The 19,207-nt window shown below is 51.3% G+C and overlaps 2 protein-coding genes across 2 annotated transcripts; one reads left to right on the top strand and one right to left on the bottom strand.

Moving 5' to 3' along the window:
• Positions 1 to 14,923: 14,923 nt before the first annotated feature.
• On the top strand, positions 14,924 to 16,160 carry LOC127312651 (uncharacterized). The gene is made up of 6 exons (XM_071824549.1): positions 14,924 to 15,004; positions 15,106 to 15,279; positions 15,359 to 15,469; positions 15,571 to 15,640; positions 15,747 to 15,854; positions 15,946 to 16,160. The coding sequence occupies exons 2-6, from the start codon at positions 15,107 to 15,109 to the stop codon at positions 16,105 to 16,107; spliced, it is 624 nt and encodes a 207-aa protein (XP_071680650.1). The 5' UTR covers positions 14,924 to 15,004; position 15,106; the 3' UTR covers positions 16,108 to 16,160.
• Positions 16,161 to 17,213: 1,053 nt separating this feature from the next.
• Positions 17,214 to 18,239, bottom strand: LOC127315280 (phytosulfokines 1). The gene is made up of 2 exons (XM_051345782.2): positions 18,023 to 18,239; positions 17,214 to 17,579 (listed from the first exon to the last, which is right to left on the bottom strand). Exons 1-2 carry the CDS (start codon positions 18,167 to 18,169, stop codon positions 17,457 to 17,459), a joined length of 270 nt encoding a protein of 89 aa, XP_051201742.1. The 5' UTR covers positions 18,170 to 18,239; the 3' UTR covers positions 17,214 to 17,456.
• Between the last annotated feature and the right edge of the window lie 968 nt (positions 18,240 to 19,207).

Consider the following 19,207-nt stretch of genomic DNA (forward strand, 5'->3'; position numbering starts at 1 on the left):
CGTAGCTATGGCCTCATTGAACCGTCTAATCCTGGACCAAGAGACATTAGCGTTGCTCTTGTCAGAAGCAGCGCGGATCAAGTTAAAGTCCCCCCCACCACCACCGGGTAGGGGGCCGCCGCAACGGCCTGAGTGAGTTCCCCCAAGAACTCATCAGAGCGACGATGGTCAGCCGGCCCATAGACCAAGAAGAAGCACCACTTGAGCTTGTTACTACGCTGGTAGATCGAGGCACTGATGAAGAAGTTCCCCTTCTGCCATTGCCCGACCTCGAAGCAATCATCCCGAAAGCCCAAGAGCATGCCCCCGGAGTGCCCCTGTGCGGGGACCCAGCTCCACCCGAACTGGCCCCCCCACCTCCAGGCTGCGTAGCTCGGCCGCCGAGAAATCCGCCTTAATCGTCTCCTGAAGAGCCACAATGTCAACCCGGTGTTGCCTAAGGTAGGATTTGAGCTGTCCACGCCTCCCCGGCTCCCCAAACCCCCTAATGTTATAGATGAGTGCTCTCATTTGTGAGCCGCCATCGTCACCCCACGCCCCTTGCGCATCATAACCCGGGGACGGCGCACCCGTGCGCGTGCCCGAAGGTCGCCAATAGTCACATTCTCGTCCGACGACGCCTGCCCCGTCGCGTCTGAGGCCTCCGGTGTGGTACCCGTACCACCACCTGGATCCGCATCCTCCCTGGATGCCGCGCCCTGGTCCGTGGCTTCCCTAGCCAACTGATCCGCCGTCTCCTGTGCCTTGCGTGTCGCAAGCGCAGCAAGAGAAGCCTGGGCCAACTCCTTCGCCCTAATCAGCTGAAGGGCCTCCTGAGGTGAGCCCTTGCCCGGGGCAAAGACAATGGCGCTGTCCAGCAGAACAGACGAAAGAAGCGAATCGGAGAGGGAAGGGAGAAGAGAGAAGTCGGCGTCCGTACCTGTCACCGGCGGAAGCTCCAGGTTCTTCGTCGCCGCCAAGTTCTGCGCCTTCTTCAGCATGGAAGTCGCTGATGTACCCGTCGTCCTCGCGCTCTTCCGCACCGGCGTCGCCGGCACCGCTGTCTTCTTGGTCGCCTTCGCCGGTCCCTTCCCCGCCACCGGCACCACCTTAGTCATCTTGCCCTGCACCAGTGAGACCGCCGCCGTCACCTCGCCGTGGAGGTCAAGCGTAGGTCCAGGCCCCTGCCCCGCTGTCACTCCAGACGCCACCACCGAGGCGGCCGGCGCGTCGACCACCATCTCCGACGAGGTCCAGGTCGGGCTCGCCGGCTCGACCGTGGGGCTGCTCCTCAGCCCAGATCCGACCACCTCCGTGATCTGCGACATCGTCTCTCCGGAGGCAAGCGAAACCTCCTCCACCACCGTGGCATTAGGGGTCGGGGGCGGCCCTCCGCCCTCCTTCCCCTGGGCGACCACGTCATCCCCCTCCGCGAGAATGGCAAAGCGGCCCAAACCAGCCAACCTCGGGAAGATCTTGATGTTGGATCCGTACTGATCTGCCACCTTACCCAACTGCGGAGCGCTCCTCGAGCCCCCAATCCTAGCTAGCTGCATCGAACCCGGGCCACCACCAATCTTGTCGGAGCCCTTGGCCTTCTCTTTGTCGCTCCCGCGCCTGCGGTGCCGGTTCCAGGCCTCGCCATCGGTGCTCCTCTCCTCCGACTCCTGATCGTCCCCGTCATCATCGTCTCTCGGCGCTGGCGGGCGAGGAGGGCCACCCGAGCCTCCCGCACCCGGTGCCCCCAGCTCCGCATGGATCCCCACGGTGAAAGGCTCTCCGTTGACACACAGCTGCACCGTCCCCTTCACCCTCTCCGGGTACCTGCACTGGAATCGCATCCTCACCGGCTCCGTCTTCCACTTCTTGATGGACAGCTCGTCCACCTCCATCGGACGCCCAACCATCGTCATCGCCGCCATGAGCCTATCCTTGACCATGAGGCTCCCAGGCAGGCCGGTGATCTGCACCCACACAGATGGGAAGGACGGACCCGGTCGAGGGCTCACAAACGCCTCCCGGATGTCCACATCGCACTTGCTTAGTGGCAAATAGATCTTGCCGCGCCTGGTACTCATCCTGAGCGTCTCCCTCGACGGAAATCGGACGCAATACTCCGTGTCCGACACCCTCGTCACCTGCCAGTCCCACAGGTCGTCTAGGAGGCTCTTGAGCTCGTCCGAAAGCTGCAGCGCCGTGAGGGGGGCCGAGGTGAAATGGATCACCGCCTCGAACTGCTTGTCCTCCTCCGGAGCTAGAATCGCCTCCACCTCGATGTTGAAGAAGCCACCGCCCGTGATGGCGTGACCGTAGGTCTGCAGCAGCAGCGGCCGGCCACGCGTGGGGCATCCCGCCGAGACGTGACCGGTCTTGCTGCAGAGAATGCAGACCGGGTCGTTGAAACAGTCCGCCTGGAAGTGGCCCTCTTGCCCGCAGCGGAAGCACTCGCCGCCCACCGAGGCGGACGTAGACCCGCCGGGAGCCTTGGCCTTTCCCTTGGCCTTCGGCTGGGGAGGCGCTCCCTGCGCCACACCCTTCAGCTTGCCCGGCTGGGCACCACCTCCGCGTGCAGGCCCTTGCTGCCCGCGGCCACGCTGACCCTCTTGTTGCTAGCCCCGCCTGTCCTCACCCTGTCGGCCGCCCTCCCGACGACCGGAGTTGTTGTAGTAGGGGCCCTCCTGCCCGTTGCCGTCTTGGTAGCGGCCACCCCCTTGATCCTGCCGGCCCCTGCCGTAGCCTTCGTAGTCGAGGCGCCCGCCACCATCGTCGCGCCCCCCGTAGAAGTCGGAGCGCCCGCCACCGTCTGCGCGCCCTCCACCATCGGAGCGCCCGCCGCCGTCCGAGCGACCCCCACCGAACCCATCATAGGAGCCGCCCGAGTTGTTGTTGTTGCCGAACCTCCCTCCGTTCGACCCGGAGCCGCGCCCCTGGTTGTCGGAGCGGAAGTCCCCGCCGCCTTGCTCGTCAAATCGCCGCTTCCGGCCATCACCGCCCGCACCGCCGTAGCCTCCGCTTCCACCGCCTCCTCCACCGCTCCCGCCCACCATCGCCACCACCTCCGCAAATGATCGAGTGAGAGGGGACGGATCTGGGATTCGGCGAAGCGTGCGAAAGGGAAGAGGGATGCCGCGCCGCACTCGCTCGTTTGGTCTCGCAGGGAACCCTAGATCAGGGTCCTTGCACCCTTTAGGCATCCATAGCCAGCGCCGAAGCTGGGCTTGGGCCCGGTCTATCAAGGCCTCCCGTGGCCCAACAGATGGGGAAGCCACATCACCACGGTTCTCACCGCCCAGTGGAGGGCCCAGCAAGAGAAATGGCTGGTGTAGCTCCTCCGGCCCAAGCTCGCAGGACGGCCCAGGTCCACCAGCACTCGTGCCCAGGGCCCGCGAGCCCAGCGCCGCGCCAGGCAGCCTCGACACCTCCGGCTCCGGCGACCCCCGCCTCGCCGCGCCCGACTCCCCACCGTTCGGCGTCGAAGGCCGCACGACCTCAGCGCCTGGAGAGGACCTCCTGGTCCGGGAGGCGGCGCCGCGCCACCGCCCTTCGTCTCGCGCGCGGCTCCCGGAGCCGAGGGAGGAGCTCACGATCCCCAAATCGTGAAGGCCGTCCCCCAGGCGCAAAGGTCACCCGCCGCCGTTGACCTCGCCGGCCAACACCGTCCACACCGTCGAGCGCCCGCTCCAGGAAACCACCCAAGGTCGCCCGGCCGGAGGGACGACGAGGAGGCGAGTCGCCGGAAAAAGGCTCCTCCTCCGACTCGGAGTCAGCCTGCGCCCCCGCGAGCAGCTCCGCCGCCGCGAGAGGGCCGCCCTTCGCCCAGAACCTGCCCCAGCCCTTCGCCGTGAGCCGCCCCGGGGCCGACGCCATCCCGCACGCCGCGCCATCCGGCGGCGGCCGCCTCACCTCGCCGGCCAGATCTGGAATTTGAATATCGCCATCGTGGACGCCAGAGCTCGTCCGTAGAAGCGAACCGTTATCCATCCACCCACCTAATCAGATCGTGCCCTCACTTCTCAGTTTGGGTGACTGGATGAACGATTGAATGGACGTCAGTGTGCTATTCCTGGGTCAATAATGCAGCGGCCGGCCCCTGTTCCGCTGTTCGGGTCGGCTGGATGGATCAATGGATGAGCCACGTTGGTTTGTCTGGACGAAATTTGTACTAGCTACACGGATCGCTTCAGGCGATGCAAACCAGATGAGCAATGTGACCTTGTACGCTTATGGGCTGAAAATGAACGTGGGCCGACAGTCTTGAACCATTTCCAGTAGCTCTTTTCTTGATGGTAAAGCACTATCTCGTGGGCAATCCAATTTAACGATTCTCGGGTCCAAAAGGGCCGATGACAGAACCTGAAGCTTAGTAGGGCCAGCCCAACGTTTTGTTCTTTATTTTTTCCATTTTGGTTTTTTTACTATACTTTTATTTTCCCTTCTATAGTAGATTTTTAAATTTAGTTTATTACTTTAGTTGCTGTAGTTTTTAATATGGTCATATTTCTACTCTCTTATTTTTATCCAACAATTACATTTCCCCTACACATCTTTTTGTTGAAACATGTTACGATATGAATTTATGCACATGCACATCTTCACGAATATGACCATTGTAATTATGTATATATACATGTTACCAGCATGAAAGTTAATTTACAAGTACATGCACATCCTATTCAATACACGTGAACAGTTCATGGAAAACTTTATTAGTTTTGTTGTGATGTTTCAAATACGGTTATGTATATATATATATTTACTAAAATAATTTTCTGAACTTTGAAATGTGGAAAATACAATGAAATTTCCATATCTATATAAAAAAGAACTAATGAGGCATCGAATAGGATGTTGCTGTTTTCTTGAACCAATTGAAACGATGAGGGAAAAAAGTAATCGTAATACACTCTTGAATCAAAGGATGTTGGTTGTGCATGAGAAAAATATAGAATTGTTACTAAGATGTTGGAATACAATAAAATGAAGTACAATTATATCCTAAAGAAAAAATCTTATAGGTAGTGCACTAGTGGAGAAGAGGCCTTTGGACCCAAGCAAATGACCCACTGCTGAACCAAACCGGGTCCAATGCCCCCATTGGACCCGGTTCGTTTCTGCCCAGGACGACCCCACCCGCTGGCGCTGTCTGTGGCGGCCTTTGGACCCGGGTTGTCATACAAACCGGGACCAAAGGGTCCACCCGCAGGGCGCGGCAGGCCGTGACAGCCTGGGGAACCCTTTAGTCCCGGTTTTTATGACAAACCGGGACCAAAGGCCCCCCTCTGGCTATATAACCTTGCCCCTGCCCAAGTGTGAGCCACACTTAGCCATTTTTTCACTATCTTCACAAGAGGGTGTATTGCTCTCCTCTCTTCTTCACATGCACAAGAGGTGTTTGATGAAATGCTTAAGAGGATTTGCCACTTGAGTTTACACAAATCAAGCCACACTTAACTTGCTTTTTTCTTCTTCATCGAGGTTAACAACTTTATCCTTTTCATCTGCAATTGATAAAATGCATGTGTATATATACATCGTGATGTTCGTAATGGTTTTGATCAGCTTAATTATATCATGCGTATGAATCGGCAATGGATGTACATTGACCGACGGTTTGACGAGTTCACTGCGGGCCTGGATAATTTTATGGCCGTGGCGGAGGCAAACAAACATGGTGGCTTCATGTATTGTCCATGTGTGGACTGCAAGAATACCGTAAATTACGCTCGCTCGAGTCTCATTCACAGCCACCTTCTGCGATCCGGTTTCATGCCCGATTACTATTGTTGGACCAAGCACGGAGAAAGAGGGGTTATGATGGAAGACAATGACGAAGAGGAAGAGGATGATGACGGTTATCCCAATTTCCCTGAATACGATGATACCGCAGAAGGCAATGAAGACAATGAAGTAGAAGATCAAGAGGCACCAGATGAGCCTGCTGATGATGATCTTGGCCGGGCCATTGCTGATGCAAGGAGAGAATGTGAAACTGAAAAGGAAAGGTTGGCCTTCGACAAGATGATAGAAGATCACAACAAATTGTTATACCCAAGTTGCGAAGATGGCCATAAAAAGCTAGGGCAAAGACACCGGAATTGTTGCAATGGAAGGCGGAGAACGGTGTCACCGACTCGGGATTTGGAAAGTTCTTGACAATAATTAAGAGGAAGCTTCCAAGGGGTAACGAATTGCCCGCAAGATCGTACGAAGCGAAGAAGATTGTCTGCCCTCTAGGATTAGATGTGCAAAAGATACATGCATGCATTTATGACTGCATCCTCTACCGCGATGAGTACGAGAATTTGGATGCATGTCCGGTGTGCACTGCATTGCGGTATAAGATCAGACGAGATGACCCTGGTGATGTTGAGGGCGAGCGCCCCAGGAAGAGGGTTCCTGCCAAGGTTATGTGGTATGCTCCTATAATACCACGGCTGAAACGCTTGTTCAGAAATAAAGAGCATGCTAGGTTGTTGCGATGGCACAAAGAAGACAGTAAGAAAGACGTGATGTTGAGGCACCACTGTGATGGCTCCCAATGGAGAAAAATCGATAGAGAGTTCCCAAACTTTGCACAGATGCAAGGAACTTACGGTTTGGTCTCGGTCTGAGATGGCATGAATCCTTTTGGAGAGCAGAGCTGCAGCCATAGCACCCGGCTTTGTGACTCTTTGTATATATAACCTTCCTCCTTGGTTGTGCATGACGCGGAAGTTCATTATGATGCCAGTGCTCATACAATGCCCGAAGCAACCCGGGAACGACATTGATGTGTACCTGAAGCCATTAGTCGAAGAACTTCTACAGCTGTGGTCCCTAGCAGGTGTACGTGTGTGGGACGAGCACAAGCAGGAGGAATTTGACCTAAGAGCGATGCTTTTCAGTAACCATCAATGACTGGCCTGCTCTTGGTAACATTTCAGGACAGTCAAACAAGGGATACAATGCATGCACACACCGTTTACATGAGCTCGAAGGTGATTATTTGGAAAAAGGTCGGAAGGTCGTGTACCCGGGGCATCGTCGATTTCTTAGGCTTACCCATCCCGTAAGAAAGAAAGGCAAGCATTACAACGGTGAGGCTGATCACCGGAGGAAGCCTCGCCATCGTGATGGTGTTGATATTTTTGTTATGGTGAAGGATCTAGATGTAATATTTGGAAAGGGTCTGGCGGACGGTGCATTCCGAATGACGATGCCGGACACGCGCCCATGTGGAAGAAGAAATCTATATTTTGGGATCTACCCTATTGGGAAGTCTTAGAGGTCCGCTCTTCAATCGATGTGATGCACGTGACGAAGAATCTTTGCGTGAACCTGCTAGGCTTTACGGGTGTGTACGGGAAGACAAAAGATACACCGAGAAGCACGGGAGGACCAGCAACGTTGGAAAGACCCCAAAAAGCTGCATGAGAGAGTTAAAGGACGTCATTTATCCAGCTACGCTCTTACAAAAATAGAGAAGGAAATATTTTTTGAATGTCTTAGCGATATCAAGGTCCCGTCTGCTTCTCCTCCAATATAAAGGGAATAATAAATATGGAGAAGAAAACATTCCGAACTTGAAGTCTCATGACTGGCATCACGTGATAATGACACGATTGCTTCCGATTGCATTGAGGGGCTTCTACCGGAAAATGTTCGACTGCCCATTGTGAAGCTATGTGCATTCCTCAATGCAATTTCTCGAGAAGGTAATAAATCCAGAAATTCTATCGAGGTTGCGAGAATGATGTGGTCCAATGTCTCGTTAGTTTTGAGCTGGTGTTCCCACCATCCTTCTTCAATATTATGACACATCTCCTCGTTCACCTGGTCGATGAGATTTCCATTCTCGGTCCTGTGTTTCTACACAATATGTTCCCCTTCGAGAGGTTCATGGGAGTCTTGAAGAAATATGTTCATAACCGTGCTAGGCCCGAAGGACGGATCTCCAAGGGCTATGGAACGAGAGGAGGTCATTGAATTCTGTGTTGACTTTATTCCTGACCTTAAGCCGATTGGTGTTCCTGAATCGCGGCATGAAGGGAGACTAAGTGGAAAAGGCACGCTAGGAAGGAAATCAATGATATGTAGGGACGGGATTTCTTTGACTCAAGCACACTACACAGTCCTACAAAGTTCCACCTTGGTGGCTCCGTATATCGGTGACCACAAGAACTTTCTACGCTCCCGAACCGGGGCAGTCGAACGATTGGATTAGACGTGAACACATGTCGACTTTCGGCGGTTGGTTGCAAAAACATCTCCTGAATAACAAACATATTGAAGATCAGTTGTACTTGCTGGCCCAGACACCATCTTCGACTGTAGTGACTTTCCAAGGGTACGAGATAAATGGGAATACATTTTACACGATCGCCCAAGATAAAAAGAGCACCAACCAAAACAGTGGTGTCCGCTTTGATGCAATAATGAATGAAGGCCCAAATGACACATATTATGGTTACATAGAGGATATATGGGAACTTGAGTATGGACCTTCTTTTAAGGTCCCTTTGTTTAGGTGCAAATGGGTCAACAAAACAGGAGGCGGGGTTCAGGTAGACAAGTTGTATGGAATGACAATAGTGGATCTCAACAATCTTGGGTATAGAGACGAACCATTCGTCCTAGCCAAGGATGTGGCCCAGGTTTTCTATGTGAAGGATATGTCTACCAAACCAAGAAAAAGGAAACATAAGGAAACAAATACATCAAACGATGAGCCAAAGCGCCACATAGTTCTTTACGGAAAAAGAAACATCGTGGGAGTGTAGGACAAGACAGACATGTCGAAGATTATAATCGGTTTGATGAAATTCCACCCTTGTAGTGAACATTGATCCAAGCATCAAGTTAAATGATGAAGATGCTCCATGGTTACGGCCGAAGAAGATTAATTAAATGATGAAGATGCTCCATCATCAAGTTAATTGAAGAATGTTCATGGCACAAATGAGTATCTCAACATGGCAATCAATTTCCCATTTATTTTTGTGTAATCATGTAATCGTATGTAAGATATTAAAAGTGGAGATGCGCCACGGAGATTTCCCAACCCTTTCCCCAACAACTTTGTTAGATGAGATGTAGTCGTTGATGGTCTTGGCAAGGCGTATCGATGCTCCTTTTATAGGCACGGCACCTCTTCTACTTTGTCTTGTTCCTTCGACAGGGCGTCGTGCGCTACATGCTTTATCTCATCGAGCAGTGCGTCCACCCATGCGTTCTTATCCTGCCGACATCTTTAGTCCCGGTTGTACCCACCAGCCGGGACTAAAGGTTACCCACACGTCCTTATCCCACCGACAGTTTTGTTAGATGACACAAAAAAGGATCTTTAGTCCCGGTTGTACCCACCAGCCGGGACTAAAGGTTACCCACACGTCCTTATCCCACCGACAGTTTTGTTAGATGACACAAAAAAGGATCTTTAGTCCCGGTTGCACCCACCAGCCGGGACTAAAGGTTACCCACACGTCCTTATCCCACCGACAGTTTTTGGCGCCACTGCGTTCCCGCCTATTTTTCTTCCCGCGCTTTCCACTGCTTCCCGCCTCCGTCCTCCCGCCATTTTTTCACTATATATATGTTGGCTTGGCCTCCATTTACATATCACATCTAGACTCATATCTGCAAACCTCATCACCAGGTCACATGGCTTCCATCGTATCTCTAACCCTCCGGAGGCGGAGGCGCTTTGCGCGTCGAACTACTCCCTACCCGCCGGGCTACCGCGTCCCTACCGGCTGGTTGCTGAGCGTCGGAGGGGTACCGGTCCCTCCTGTCCCTCTAGGTGTGGCGCGCGAGATGGCCATCACGAACCACTACTACTTCGAGCTCACGCCAGAGCAGCGGAGGAATCCCCAGTGGCATCCCGACTACAGCCCGATTTGGGAGAGCTTCTTCATCAATCGGCGTGAGAGGGCGCTCGCCAGGCACGAGGAGGGCGGCCCGCCTCCTTCGAACTTCAACGAGGCCGGCCGTCGTCTGTGGTGGCGCGACCGAACTCTCCAGGGCGTCATGGCCCACCGTGGCCCCCGCCTGCGCTACCCTCAGTCCCAGCCCACGCGTGCTCTCCCGCCGAGGTTTGACTACCGCGACCCCGATGCCAGCGACGATGATGACGGCGACTACGACGACTACAGTGGCGAGTACTATAGGGCTAGGCACGAGTATGACTGAATGACTCGAACAGTCGAATCTGGCCATGTATCTTAATTAATTTTCAGTTGAGCTAGGCACGAGTACTATAGGGCTAGGCACGAGTACTATCTGGCCATGTATCTTAATTAATTTTCAGTTGAGTTCTGTACTTTAATTCCACATGTAATCTGGCGGGAAACTTTTCTCATCATCAGCGTCTGCCACAACGACTTTATTGAAAATACAATAAAATAGATAAACAACTAGTCTAGTCGATCTACTCGTCGTCGGAGGTTGTCTCGGTCCAAATGTCGTCCCACCGAGGGTCGTTGTCGGCCCAAGTTGTATTCGGGTTATCGAGCTCGAATAAGGCGGGAATGAAATTTTTTAAAAAAATTGGCCTTTGGACCCGGTTTGTATTACAAACCGGGACTAAAGGCCTTTTTTGCGCGCGCAGCGAAAACGCAGCAAAAAAGACCTTTAGTCCCGGTTTGTAAAACGCACCGGGTCCAAAGGGGGGTCTTTGGACCCGGTTTGTAAAACGCCCCGGGTCCAACGGGGGGGGGGGTTCGCCCCTTCGTCTCCGCGGAGATCAATCCCGCGGAGACGAAGGCAACGACGCCGCCAGGCTGCTTCGGTCTCGCCCGCCTGCCGCGCCGCCGCCGTTCGCCGCCGCCGTGCACCGCCGCCCTCCACGCGCGTGCGCCGCCACCGCTCGACCACCCGCGCGCGCCGCCGCCCTCCGTTCGGCCGCGCGCGCTCACCGGCGCCCTACCGCCCGCGCGCCCGAGCCGTTCGGCCGTGCGCCGCCGCTGTCGCCTCCACGCCGCGCCACCCGCGTCGCCCTCCTCCACGCCTACGCCCCCGCCACCGCGCCTCCTCCTCGGCCGCCTCCTCCTCGACAGCCGCCCGCCTCCTCTCCGCCGGCCGGCAAAGGTGAGCCCCCCCGGCCACACCCCCTTTTTTTTATATTTTTGTTTCTTATCAAATTTGACATATTAGATATATATTAGATGTATCAAATTTGTTAGTATAGTTGTTAATTAATTAGTATAGTTGTTAGTATATAGTTGTTAGTATATTGTTAGTATAGTTAATTCGAAAAAAATGTTATATAGAAAATAGTGAAATTTATATATGATTTGTTAGTATAGTTGTTAATTAGTATAGTTGTTAGTATATATTGTTAGTATATAGAGTATAGTTAATTAGTATAGTCGGCGCCCCTCAAACGGGTAGTGCCGGCGCTCTCAAATGGTAGTGCCGGCGCTCTCAAACGGTAGTGCCGGCGCTCCTCAAACGGTAGTGCCGGCGCCCCTCAAACGGTAGTGCCGGCGCTCTCAAACGGTAGTGCCGGCGCCCCTCAAACGGTAGTGCCGGCACCCCTCAAACGGTAGTGCCGACGCCCTCAAACGGTAGTGCCGGCGCCCCTCAAACGGTAGTGCCGGCGCCCCTCAAACGGTAGTGCCGGCGCCCCTCAAACGGTAGTACCGGCGCTGACTAAATAGAGTAGTGCCGGCGCCGACTAAATAGTGCCGACGCCCACTAACATAAAAGTAGTAAAGTTATTTTTTAATTTATGTTAACGTTGGTACATATATATATGATTTGTTTTCGTAGCTACGATGCCGCGACAGCGACAGCCGGCGGGCCGTGGTCTGACTCTCACCGAGGAGATGGAGCAGATGGGGGAGGTCCGGGACTGGGCTCCGCCGGGGTGGCACTGGGAGGTCTTAGCTTCCGGGTCGCGCACCTTGGTGCGGAATCCGGGTCCCGTTGTCGACCCGGATATTCTTTGGTGGAGGTCTTATGGGCCACGGTCGTTTCAGAGGGAGCCGGCCCCGCCGGAGGAGGTAGCTCAGCGCATTGAAGCGGAGGACCAGCACGTTCGCCGTTACATGTACGCGTTAGACAACATGTATAGGACCGGATGTAGCGTTATGCGGGGATCTCATGTTAGCTATGCTCCCGTTGTTGTTCCGTGGCTTTGGGGGCACACCCAGTAGCGGCTCGGGACCAGTCGGCGCCCTCTAGGACCCGGTCTGCGCGGTTGAGTGGTTGTAGTAGTGATTGATATGTATTAGGGTTAAATAAACATGAACCCGATCTATGTATGCATGTAACTGCAGTATCTGCTTTCAGCACTATATTATCGATCCTTAGTTAAGAACTACACATATGTAACTCCATTTTCAGTTTTCTGCATTATCCTTAATTTGATCATATGATGGTTCCTATGTATAGCTTGCAGGTCGTTGTAGAAAGCATGGAGAGAGATGAAATTCAAGAAAATTTCATGGAGGAACTCATAGCAAACGGTACTCTGGATGATCGCGACGACGACGTTATTCCAGATGATGGCGGTGACGATGTCACCGCAACTTATTTGAATGACTCCGGTGAGGGAGCGGAGGATATTGAGGAAGAAGATCCTAGTGGCGCCGGTGAGGAACAAGATCATCATAATGGCTCCCGAACTGTAGTTATCACCGAGGTATATAAATTAATTAAGCCGCTGTTGATCGACTAGATGCATTAACTAATGAAATTGTACTGACTATGAACTATTTCTTTTTTAGCCCTCCGGATCGAGCACTTCTTCTGTAAAGTCGAGGAAGCGAGGCCCGGCCAAAAAGTTGGATGACGGTGTTAGGCACGACATCACCCACATCGAGAAGGATGGTAAACCGATTGCTCCAGAGAAAGGTGCAAAGGCATTTATAGCTCAATGCGGAGTGCTTGTTAGGGACCACGTCCCGATCACCGTTCGAGAATGGCACAAGCCGAAGGGACTAGTGCTGTCTGCAGAGGAAGAAGCTCAAGGTCTTTATATCGATGATGTAGCCAAAAACAGCATTATGAACAAGCTCATGTCACATTTCAACATAGTACCCGAAGAGGGGGGTGACGCTGAGAAGGCCAAGATGGAGCAGGCCCTCCGCGAGTTTGGCAAGAAGAAGATGGCCGAACTATTCAAGAGCCACAAGAAAAGATTGCGCCGCCTTATCAAGTTAAAGAAGACTCGGACAGTGAGAAGGTAAAAAATCACTGGGACAAATTCGTGAAGTACAGCACGGAGTCGAAGAATTTAAGAGAAGGTCGGAAATAAATAAGGCAAATGCTGCGTTGAAGCTATATCACCAAATTCTGGGTCCAGGTGGATACGGGGCTAACCGTCCTAAGTGGCGAGGCAGCTGAGGCGGAACTGACCGATAAAGGGATCAGATTAGGGACACACGGTTGGATCGAACGGTGCAAGGAGTGGTTCTACGGGATTGGGGGAACGTTGGATCCAGAAACAGGGAAGTGCATCTATAAGAAAGCTCATCTGAAGGTTCCCATTGATGCCCTGGAAAAGGCACATAGGGACGTGGAGGCGGGGTTGTTCCAGCCCGAAAGAGAGAACGATGAGCTGACACGCGCCCTTGGGAACAAAGAACACGGCGGACGAACACGAGGCACAGCAGGCTCCGTTCCGTGGAAGTATGGCTTTCCCGCGGAAAGGAAGAGATTTCTGATAAAAGCCATGAGAGGAGGAAGGCAACCGAAACAGACCGCTGGCTAACTTAGAGGAGGGTATGAGCACCATGCAAGCCCAATTAACCATGGTAACCCAAGTACTTACATCTCGAGATGGCTCGGGGGCAGGCTGTAGATCCTGCACCGCTCAATGCCATCGCCCCCGTCGCAATCTCAACCACACCGGAAAAGCAGCGTGGCTTCCTCTCACAGTGGATAATGATGATGATGATGACCAGGTGGTCGAGCCTCCTCGCTACCCCCCCGTGGATGATCTCACTGAGAGCCGTCCTTGTGAGCTGCATGTTAAAGTTTTCAACCTATCCTTCAAGGCGGCGGTCGGCATCCTCTTACCTACAAGGTCTTACCATTGCCGTCCGGTCCAAGACGACTTTGCTGTTGTGATGGTGAATGAAGTGTTGAGAGAGTATGAGGGGTTGGTGCTTGAGCACCCTGCAGGTGAAGATGGGGAAATCAAAGAACTGGGAGAAGCCCGTAGAACCACCGTGCAATGGCGGAAGGAGAACATTGTGTTTCCAGGTGAGAAGCCAACAAGCAGGCCACCTCCGCCTCCTCCGCCACCTGTGCAGTCTCCTCCGCGTGATGATTCTCCTCTGCGCGATGATGATTCCCCTATCCATGACCAGTCTCCTCCGCGTGAAAATACTCCGCCGCCTCCTCCTCCTCGTCAGGAGACTCCGCCGCTTCCACCTAAGCAAAAGAGGAAGCGGTCCGCGGCACCTCCTACAGCTCCGAAGAGATCATCAACTCCAATGAGGGAACAGACTCCAGAGTTGTTGCCACATGAGCAGACTGAAGAGCAAAAGGCGTTTCTTGCAACTGCGCCGAAGAAGATGTTTATTCCACCGCAGACAGTAAAGCACTTTGCCGAGACGAGAATGAAGAGACCTGAGCTGAGAGCTGATTATGACCGCTCTCTTGGACAGTCCTCTAGAGCGATGAAAGAAGCAAAAAAAGTCGCCCAGCTTGGACAGCAGGACATTCAGGCCGCACCCCACTTCATCGTGGAGCCATATCATGATCCAGAGACGGCATCGATGATCGAACGGGCGGCTAGAGCTCAGGGAGCATCAGTTGAGTACGAAGATTACTATCCAACGGCTCAAGTGGTAAACAAGTATAGATACGGATCTGATCTCGTCAAACACAGCGAGCTCGCGCGTCTAGGGACTCAGATGCGAAGGTTGCATGACTGGTACCTGAAAGCCTGTCGAAGATGTGAAACCTACATCACGGTGTATCTTAGAGATGAGCATTACTTCCGGGTGGAAGACGAGATAAACATTGAGTTAGAAGAACTGTTTCAGTTATTCAATCAAGACGCCCTCGACAAAGCTGTCATCAGTTGCTACTGCCTGTAAGTAATTTATTTGTGTAATTAAGTTTGTAGCTCATTCATTTGCACTAACAATTATCCTCATTATATTCTTTGTGTACGCTATACATTTAATTATGCAGAATGAAGAAGCTGGAATACAAAAGAGGCAAGCTCCTACCGCTGGGGTTCATAGACCCAAACACAGTTCATGAAGTTACGGTTCGAGACTTCGCCAAGGACACAGAGGACAACATCGTAATGTTTTTAGAGAAGCAAGCAGACAAAGAGGATATATTCTTTCCCTACAACTTCAAGTGAGTGTTATATATAACATACATTATGCTTGTGCACCTTCCACTTTATTCTCGTAATCATTGAGCTATGCTTGTGCAGTTTCCATTTTATTCTCCTAATCATTGATCTTCACCTTGGAGTCGTAAACGTCATGGACTCGAAACGTACAGAATATGCGGAATGGGCGGACATGGCTGCCATCCTCCAGAGGTAGTTTCAATCAATTTTGTATTGGCATCTTCATCTGCTCTAATTCGAAGATATCATCAACTAATCAATTACTCATTTACTCATTATTTTTTGCCAGGCAGGGCTTGGAAACGGTTCATCAATACTGTTCCGGGTGAATGGAAACCGGAGCTTACATTTAGAGATTACCCTGTAAGTAGTACTATATATATAGCTATGTCCGTGAAACTTTATATATGATATTTACTTTCAATACGATGCTTGATTATTAGTTTGATCGAACTATTTTTTCGTAAAGTGTATGAGGCAGGAAAAAGGGAATAACTTATGTGGATACTACGTCTGCACCTTCATGCGTGACATGTCCTGTCCCAAGGGTGGGGATGCCCAAATACACCACACTCGTGTACGATAACAAATTTTCACAATTAATCTTAATTAGTACCATCTATTGTATTGAGTTCCATTCATATATTGATCTCCTTTTTTAAATATAGATGACACGCCTGCGGGACACTCTCATAACAGCGGATCAAATAAAAGCAATTCAAGAGGAAATCGCGGGATTCTTTATTACCGAGGTCCTTACCCCAGGTGGAGAGCACTATCGGAAGATCGTGACGGCGGAGGATATTCGTTCAGGAAAAGTTGTATTGTAAATATGCATGCATTACGTGTACTGTGTTGACTATGTCGTGTACTGTTGACGATGTCTATATATATTCATGACGATTTTTTGTGGTTTCTTGAATGATATATATATGCATTGCTGAAACTCTGCCGCGGCAAGGGAAACAGACTGTTTCTCTGCCGCGGCAGAGAAACGCTGGTACAGCCCAAATCTGTGCCGCGGCAGAGAAATAGCAATTCTCTGCCGCGGCAGAGAAACATAGGCCCGGTTCGTACCACGAACCGGGACCAAAGCCCTTCCAGCGTGAGCTCCCTGGTCGCACCACGTGTTGAGGCCTTTAGGCCCGGTTTATCTTTGAACCGGGACTAAAGGGTACCCCCTTTAGTCCCGCCTAGTTGGTCCCGGTTCAGGAACCGGGTCTAAAGGCCCAAATGGACCGGGCCTATTGCCCAGTTTTCCACTAGTGGTGGAATAGGTGCTCTCTAATAGTACTTGAGGTGGGTTTCTGATGGATGATACATGCGGTCTGGTCAACATGCGAAATAGGATACATTTGATTAGTGGAAAATCCTTTTCCCTTTTATTCGTACCAAGCAATCGGAAAAAACAAGTATGTCAGTATACATGTAATAATTGACTGACAATAAATTAATTGGGATATGCATGCATCAATGCAAAGCCCAAGATATCTCCCATTTCAAACAAATTTGGCAATAGTTACTATGAAGAGAACAGGTGTTATGTAGCCTATCTAAAAAAAAGGTGTTATGTAGCCTGATGCGAACATGTTAAACCCCTGCCACCGGACTCCTGTTTAGACAAAAGGATCAAGTGGAGAACTGCTTTAAACTTTGTCGAACCATGCATGAGAGCTGCATGTATGAATTAAGTTAAGGAGAAGCCCAGAAGGGCAGCAGTACAACCAAAAGTTACAGGTTAACACGACCCGACCAGCACGACGAAGTAAAACTCAGAAGTAGGAAAATCCAGAAAGATGGGGAAAAGATATGCTAAATCTAAATGTTCTAGCCTGATGGTAAAATAAATCTGCCCCTACTGGCAACAGTCATAGAGGCTGCTCCAAGACTTCGTTGAATCAAATAGACGTCAGATGAAAGTAAATCGAGCCATTTATGCACCTTTCAAATTTACCAACATAGTACTGGTAATTATACATGATAATTTACTAGCTAATCAGAGGGGGATCTACCCAAGCTAAACTCAAGTAATTATACATTAGATCACACTGATCACATACTACTGATTAAACAAATCTCTCACATAAAAGGAGAAGGATTAGTGTAAGATTTGGCTCAAATCTGAACGAGAAATCCCAGACTAATCCTTCCTCTCTAGACACGAGAAGGGATCGCTATTTTATGGGTATTTGACATCTTGGGTGTAGATGTAATCCGTGTGGATCTCCTCCCATTTCGTCGGTTCACGCTGAGGCTGTCCCCTCTTGGCACCTTCGCTGCTCCCTCCCTCGCCGCGCGGTTCCTGCTCGATCAAGATTAGGTCGGCACATCAGTTAACAGATTGCGAAACCACACTTCTAGAGACAAATGAATGTACTGTATAATATACTCAAACTTGCATGCATATATGCATAGATAATCAAGGAGCATGAATAATTAAGGATTATCAGCATGCATGCATGTGGTTCATCCTCGCATCAAGAATGCTGCTGCTGCTCCGGTTAACAGAGATTCGTAGGAAGAATACATACGGTATATGCTGTTCTCAGTTCATTATGCATTTGCGTACTTCTAAGGCAAGATGAAAAATTGGGATTTGAAACTACTGCAGAATTGCTCCTGAGAGCTTCAGACTGCTCATAGTGGGAGTAACATAGCTAGTAACCTAGACTAGTAACATAACATATGTTACTAGTCTAAGTTACTCCCCACTATGACCAGTCTCATAGAGAAGTGAATGCTGACCGTGGTGGCTGTGCCGCGACCATGGCTCTGCTCCTCCTGCACTACTGCCCCAGAGATCTTCCTGGAGTAGACATCTTGGGTCAGCAGCAAGAGAGCAAGGCACACAAGGCAGAGCCGCACCATGACTGTTGTTCTTGCACGCATCATCTATCTCTTTTCTGAAGAACACTTGCTCTCTTCTAACTTCCCTCTGGCTCAGCTACAATGGTCAAGATGAGCAAGAAGGACATGGGTATTTATAGACGGTGTGGCTAGGTTGGACATCGAGCTTCTTATGGAGACAGCTACGTGCGCGATGCGCACGCACTGGCTCGGTTGTGATGATGATGTTGTAGTGCAGTAGTAAAACCAACGTTTGAGACGTGTGCCGCCTTACATTGGGGCGCTGAACTGGGCCGACAGCACGATTACCCGGCAAAATTTCGTGTCGCCCTGTTAACAAGTGCCGTTATATTCATACTCCTACTTTACTGTGAGTAGAGTAGTTTGGTTGCAGCGACTATTTTGACATGCATATTTGATTTTTTTTCCATGCAAAACCCATCACAGTGATCGATTTTCACTATAGAGCATAACGGAAACAAAACAAAAGCATCCAGGTGCAAAGAAAAAAATAAAACGCCGGCTAATACTAACGTTTGGTACCAGATATGCATATTTAATTAGCTGAACTGTTTTCATCATCAGTCAACACAAGGCGTAAGACATCGTTTACGCGATGTAGTACCACTCGCTCTGTTCAGTGTTGACTCCGCGATTCTTTCCATTGGTGCGATCTTAGTAAGGCCAACGCCGACCACACGTCCATGGCAAGGAAATTAAGAAATGCGGTTGACTAGGTGGAGATACGGGCGACGGGAGACACGGGCGAGGAAGACGAGAAACCAAGAGGTAAATGGCAGTCGGATACCGCGCCCAGTTTGCGTCGGGAGCGTCGCGCGGAGCGGCTAATCAATGGATCGCCCGAGCAAAGTCAAACCTCAAATTTCACGCAGGTACTGCACGGCACAGTGCACTATGGAGCTAGAGCTTCCATTCCCTTCTAGCTACCGATCGTTCTCCTCGCAGTAGCTAGCTGGCTTGCAAAACGCTGGGATGGGGGTGGGCGCCGTCGTCGGGAACCGGCCGCCGTGCCCTGCCACGGGGGACCGGGTCGACGGAGGTCTATGCACCATGCTTGCACGG

Source organism: Lolium perenne, chromosome 7 (assembly GCF_019359855.2).
Source record: "Lolium perenne isolate Kyuss_39 chromosome 7, Kyuss_2.0, whole genome shotgun sequence".
NCBI classification, from domain to species: domain Eukaryota; kingdom Viridiplantae; phylum Streptophyta; class Magnoliopsida; order Poales; family Poaceae; genus Lolium; species Lolium perenne.

What these genes read in the sequence shown, in the direction of transcription:
- LOC127312651 (XM_071824549.1), top strand. Translation starts at nt 15,107, where the DNA reads ATGAAGAAGCTGGAATACAAAAGAGGCAAGCTCCTACCGCTGGGGTTC. An exon ending in TTCTTTCCCTACAACTTCAA is followed by an intron (nt 15,280 to 15,358) that starts GTGAGTGTTATA and finishes ATGCTTGTGCAG; the next exon opens with TTTCCATTTTATTCTCCTAA. An exon ending in TTACATTTAGAGATTACCCT is followed by an intron (nt 15,641 to 15,746) that starts GTAAGTAGTACT and finishes TTTTTCGTAAAG; the next exon opens with TGTATGAGGCAGGAAAAAGG.
- LOC127315280 (XM_051345782.2), bottom strand. Translation starts at nt 18,169, where the DNA reads ATGATGCGTGCAAGAACAACAGTCATGGTGCGGCTCTGCCTTGTGTGC. An exon ending in GTCGCGGCACAGCCACCACG is followed by an intron (nt 17,580 to 18,022) that starts GTCAGCATTCAC and finishes TTGATCGAGCAG; the next exon opens with GAACCGCGCGGCGAGGGAGG.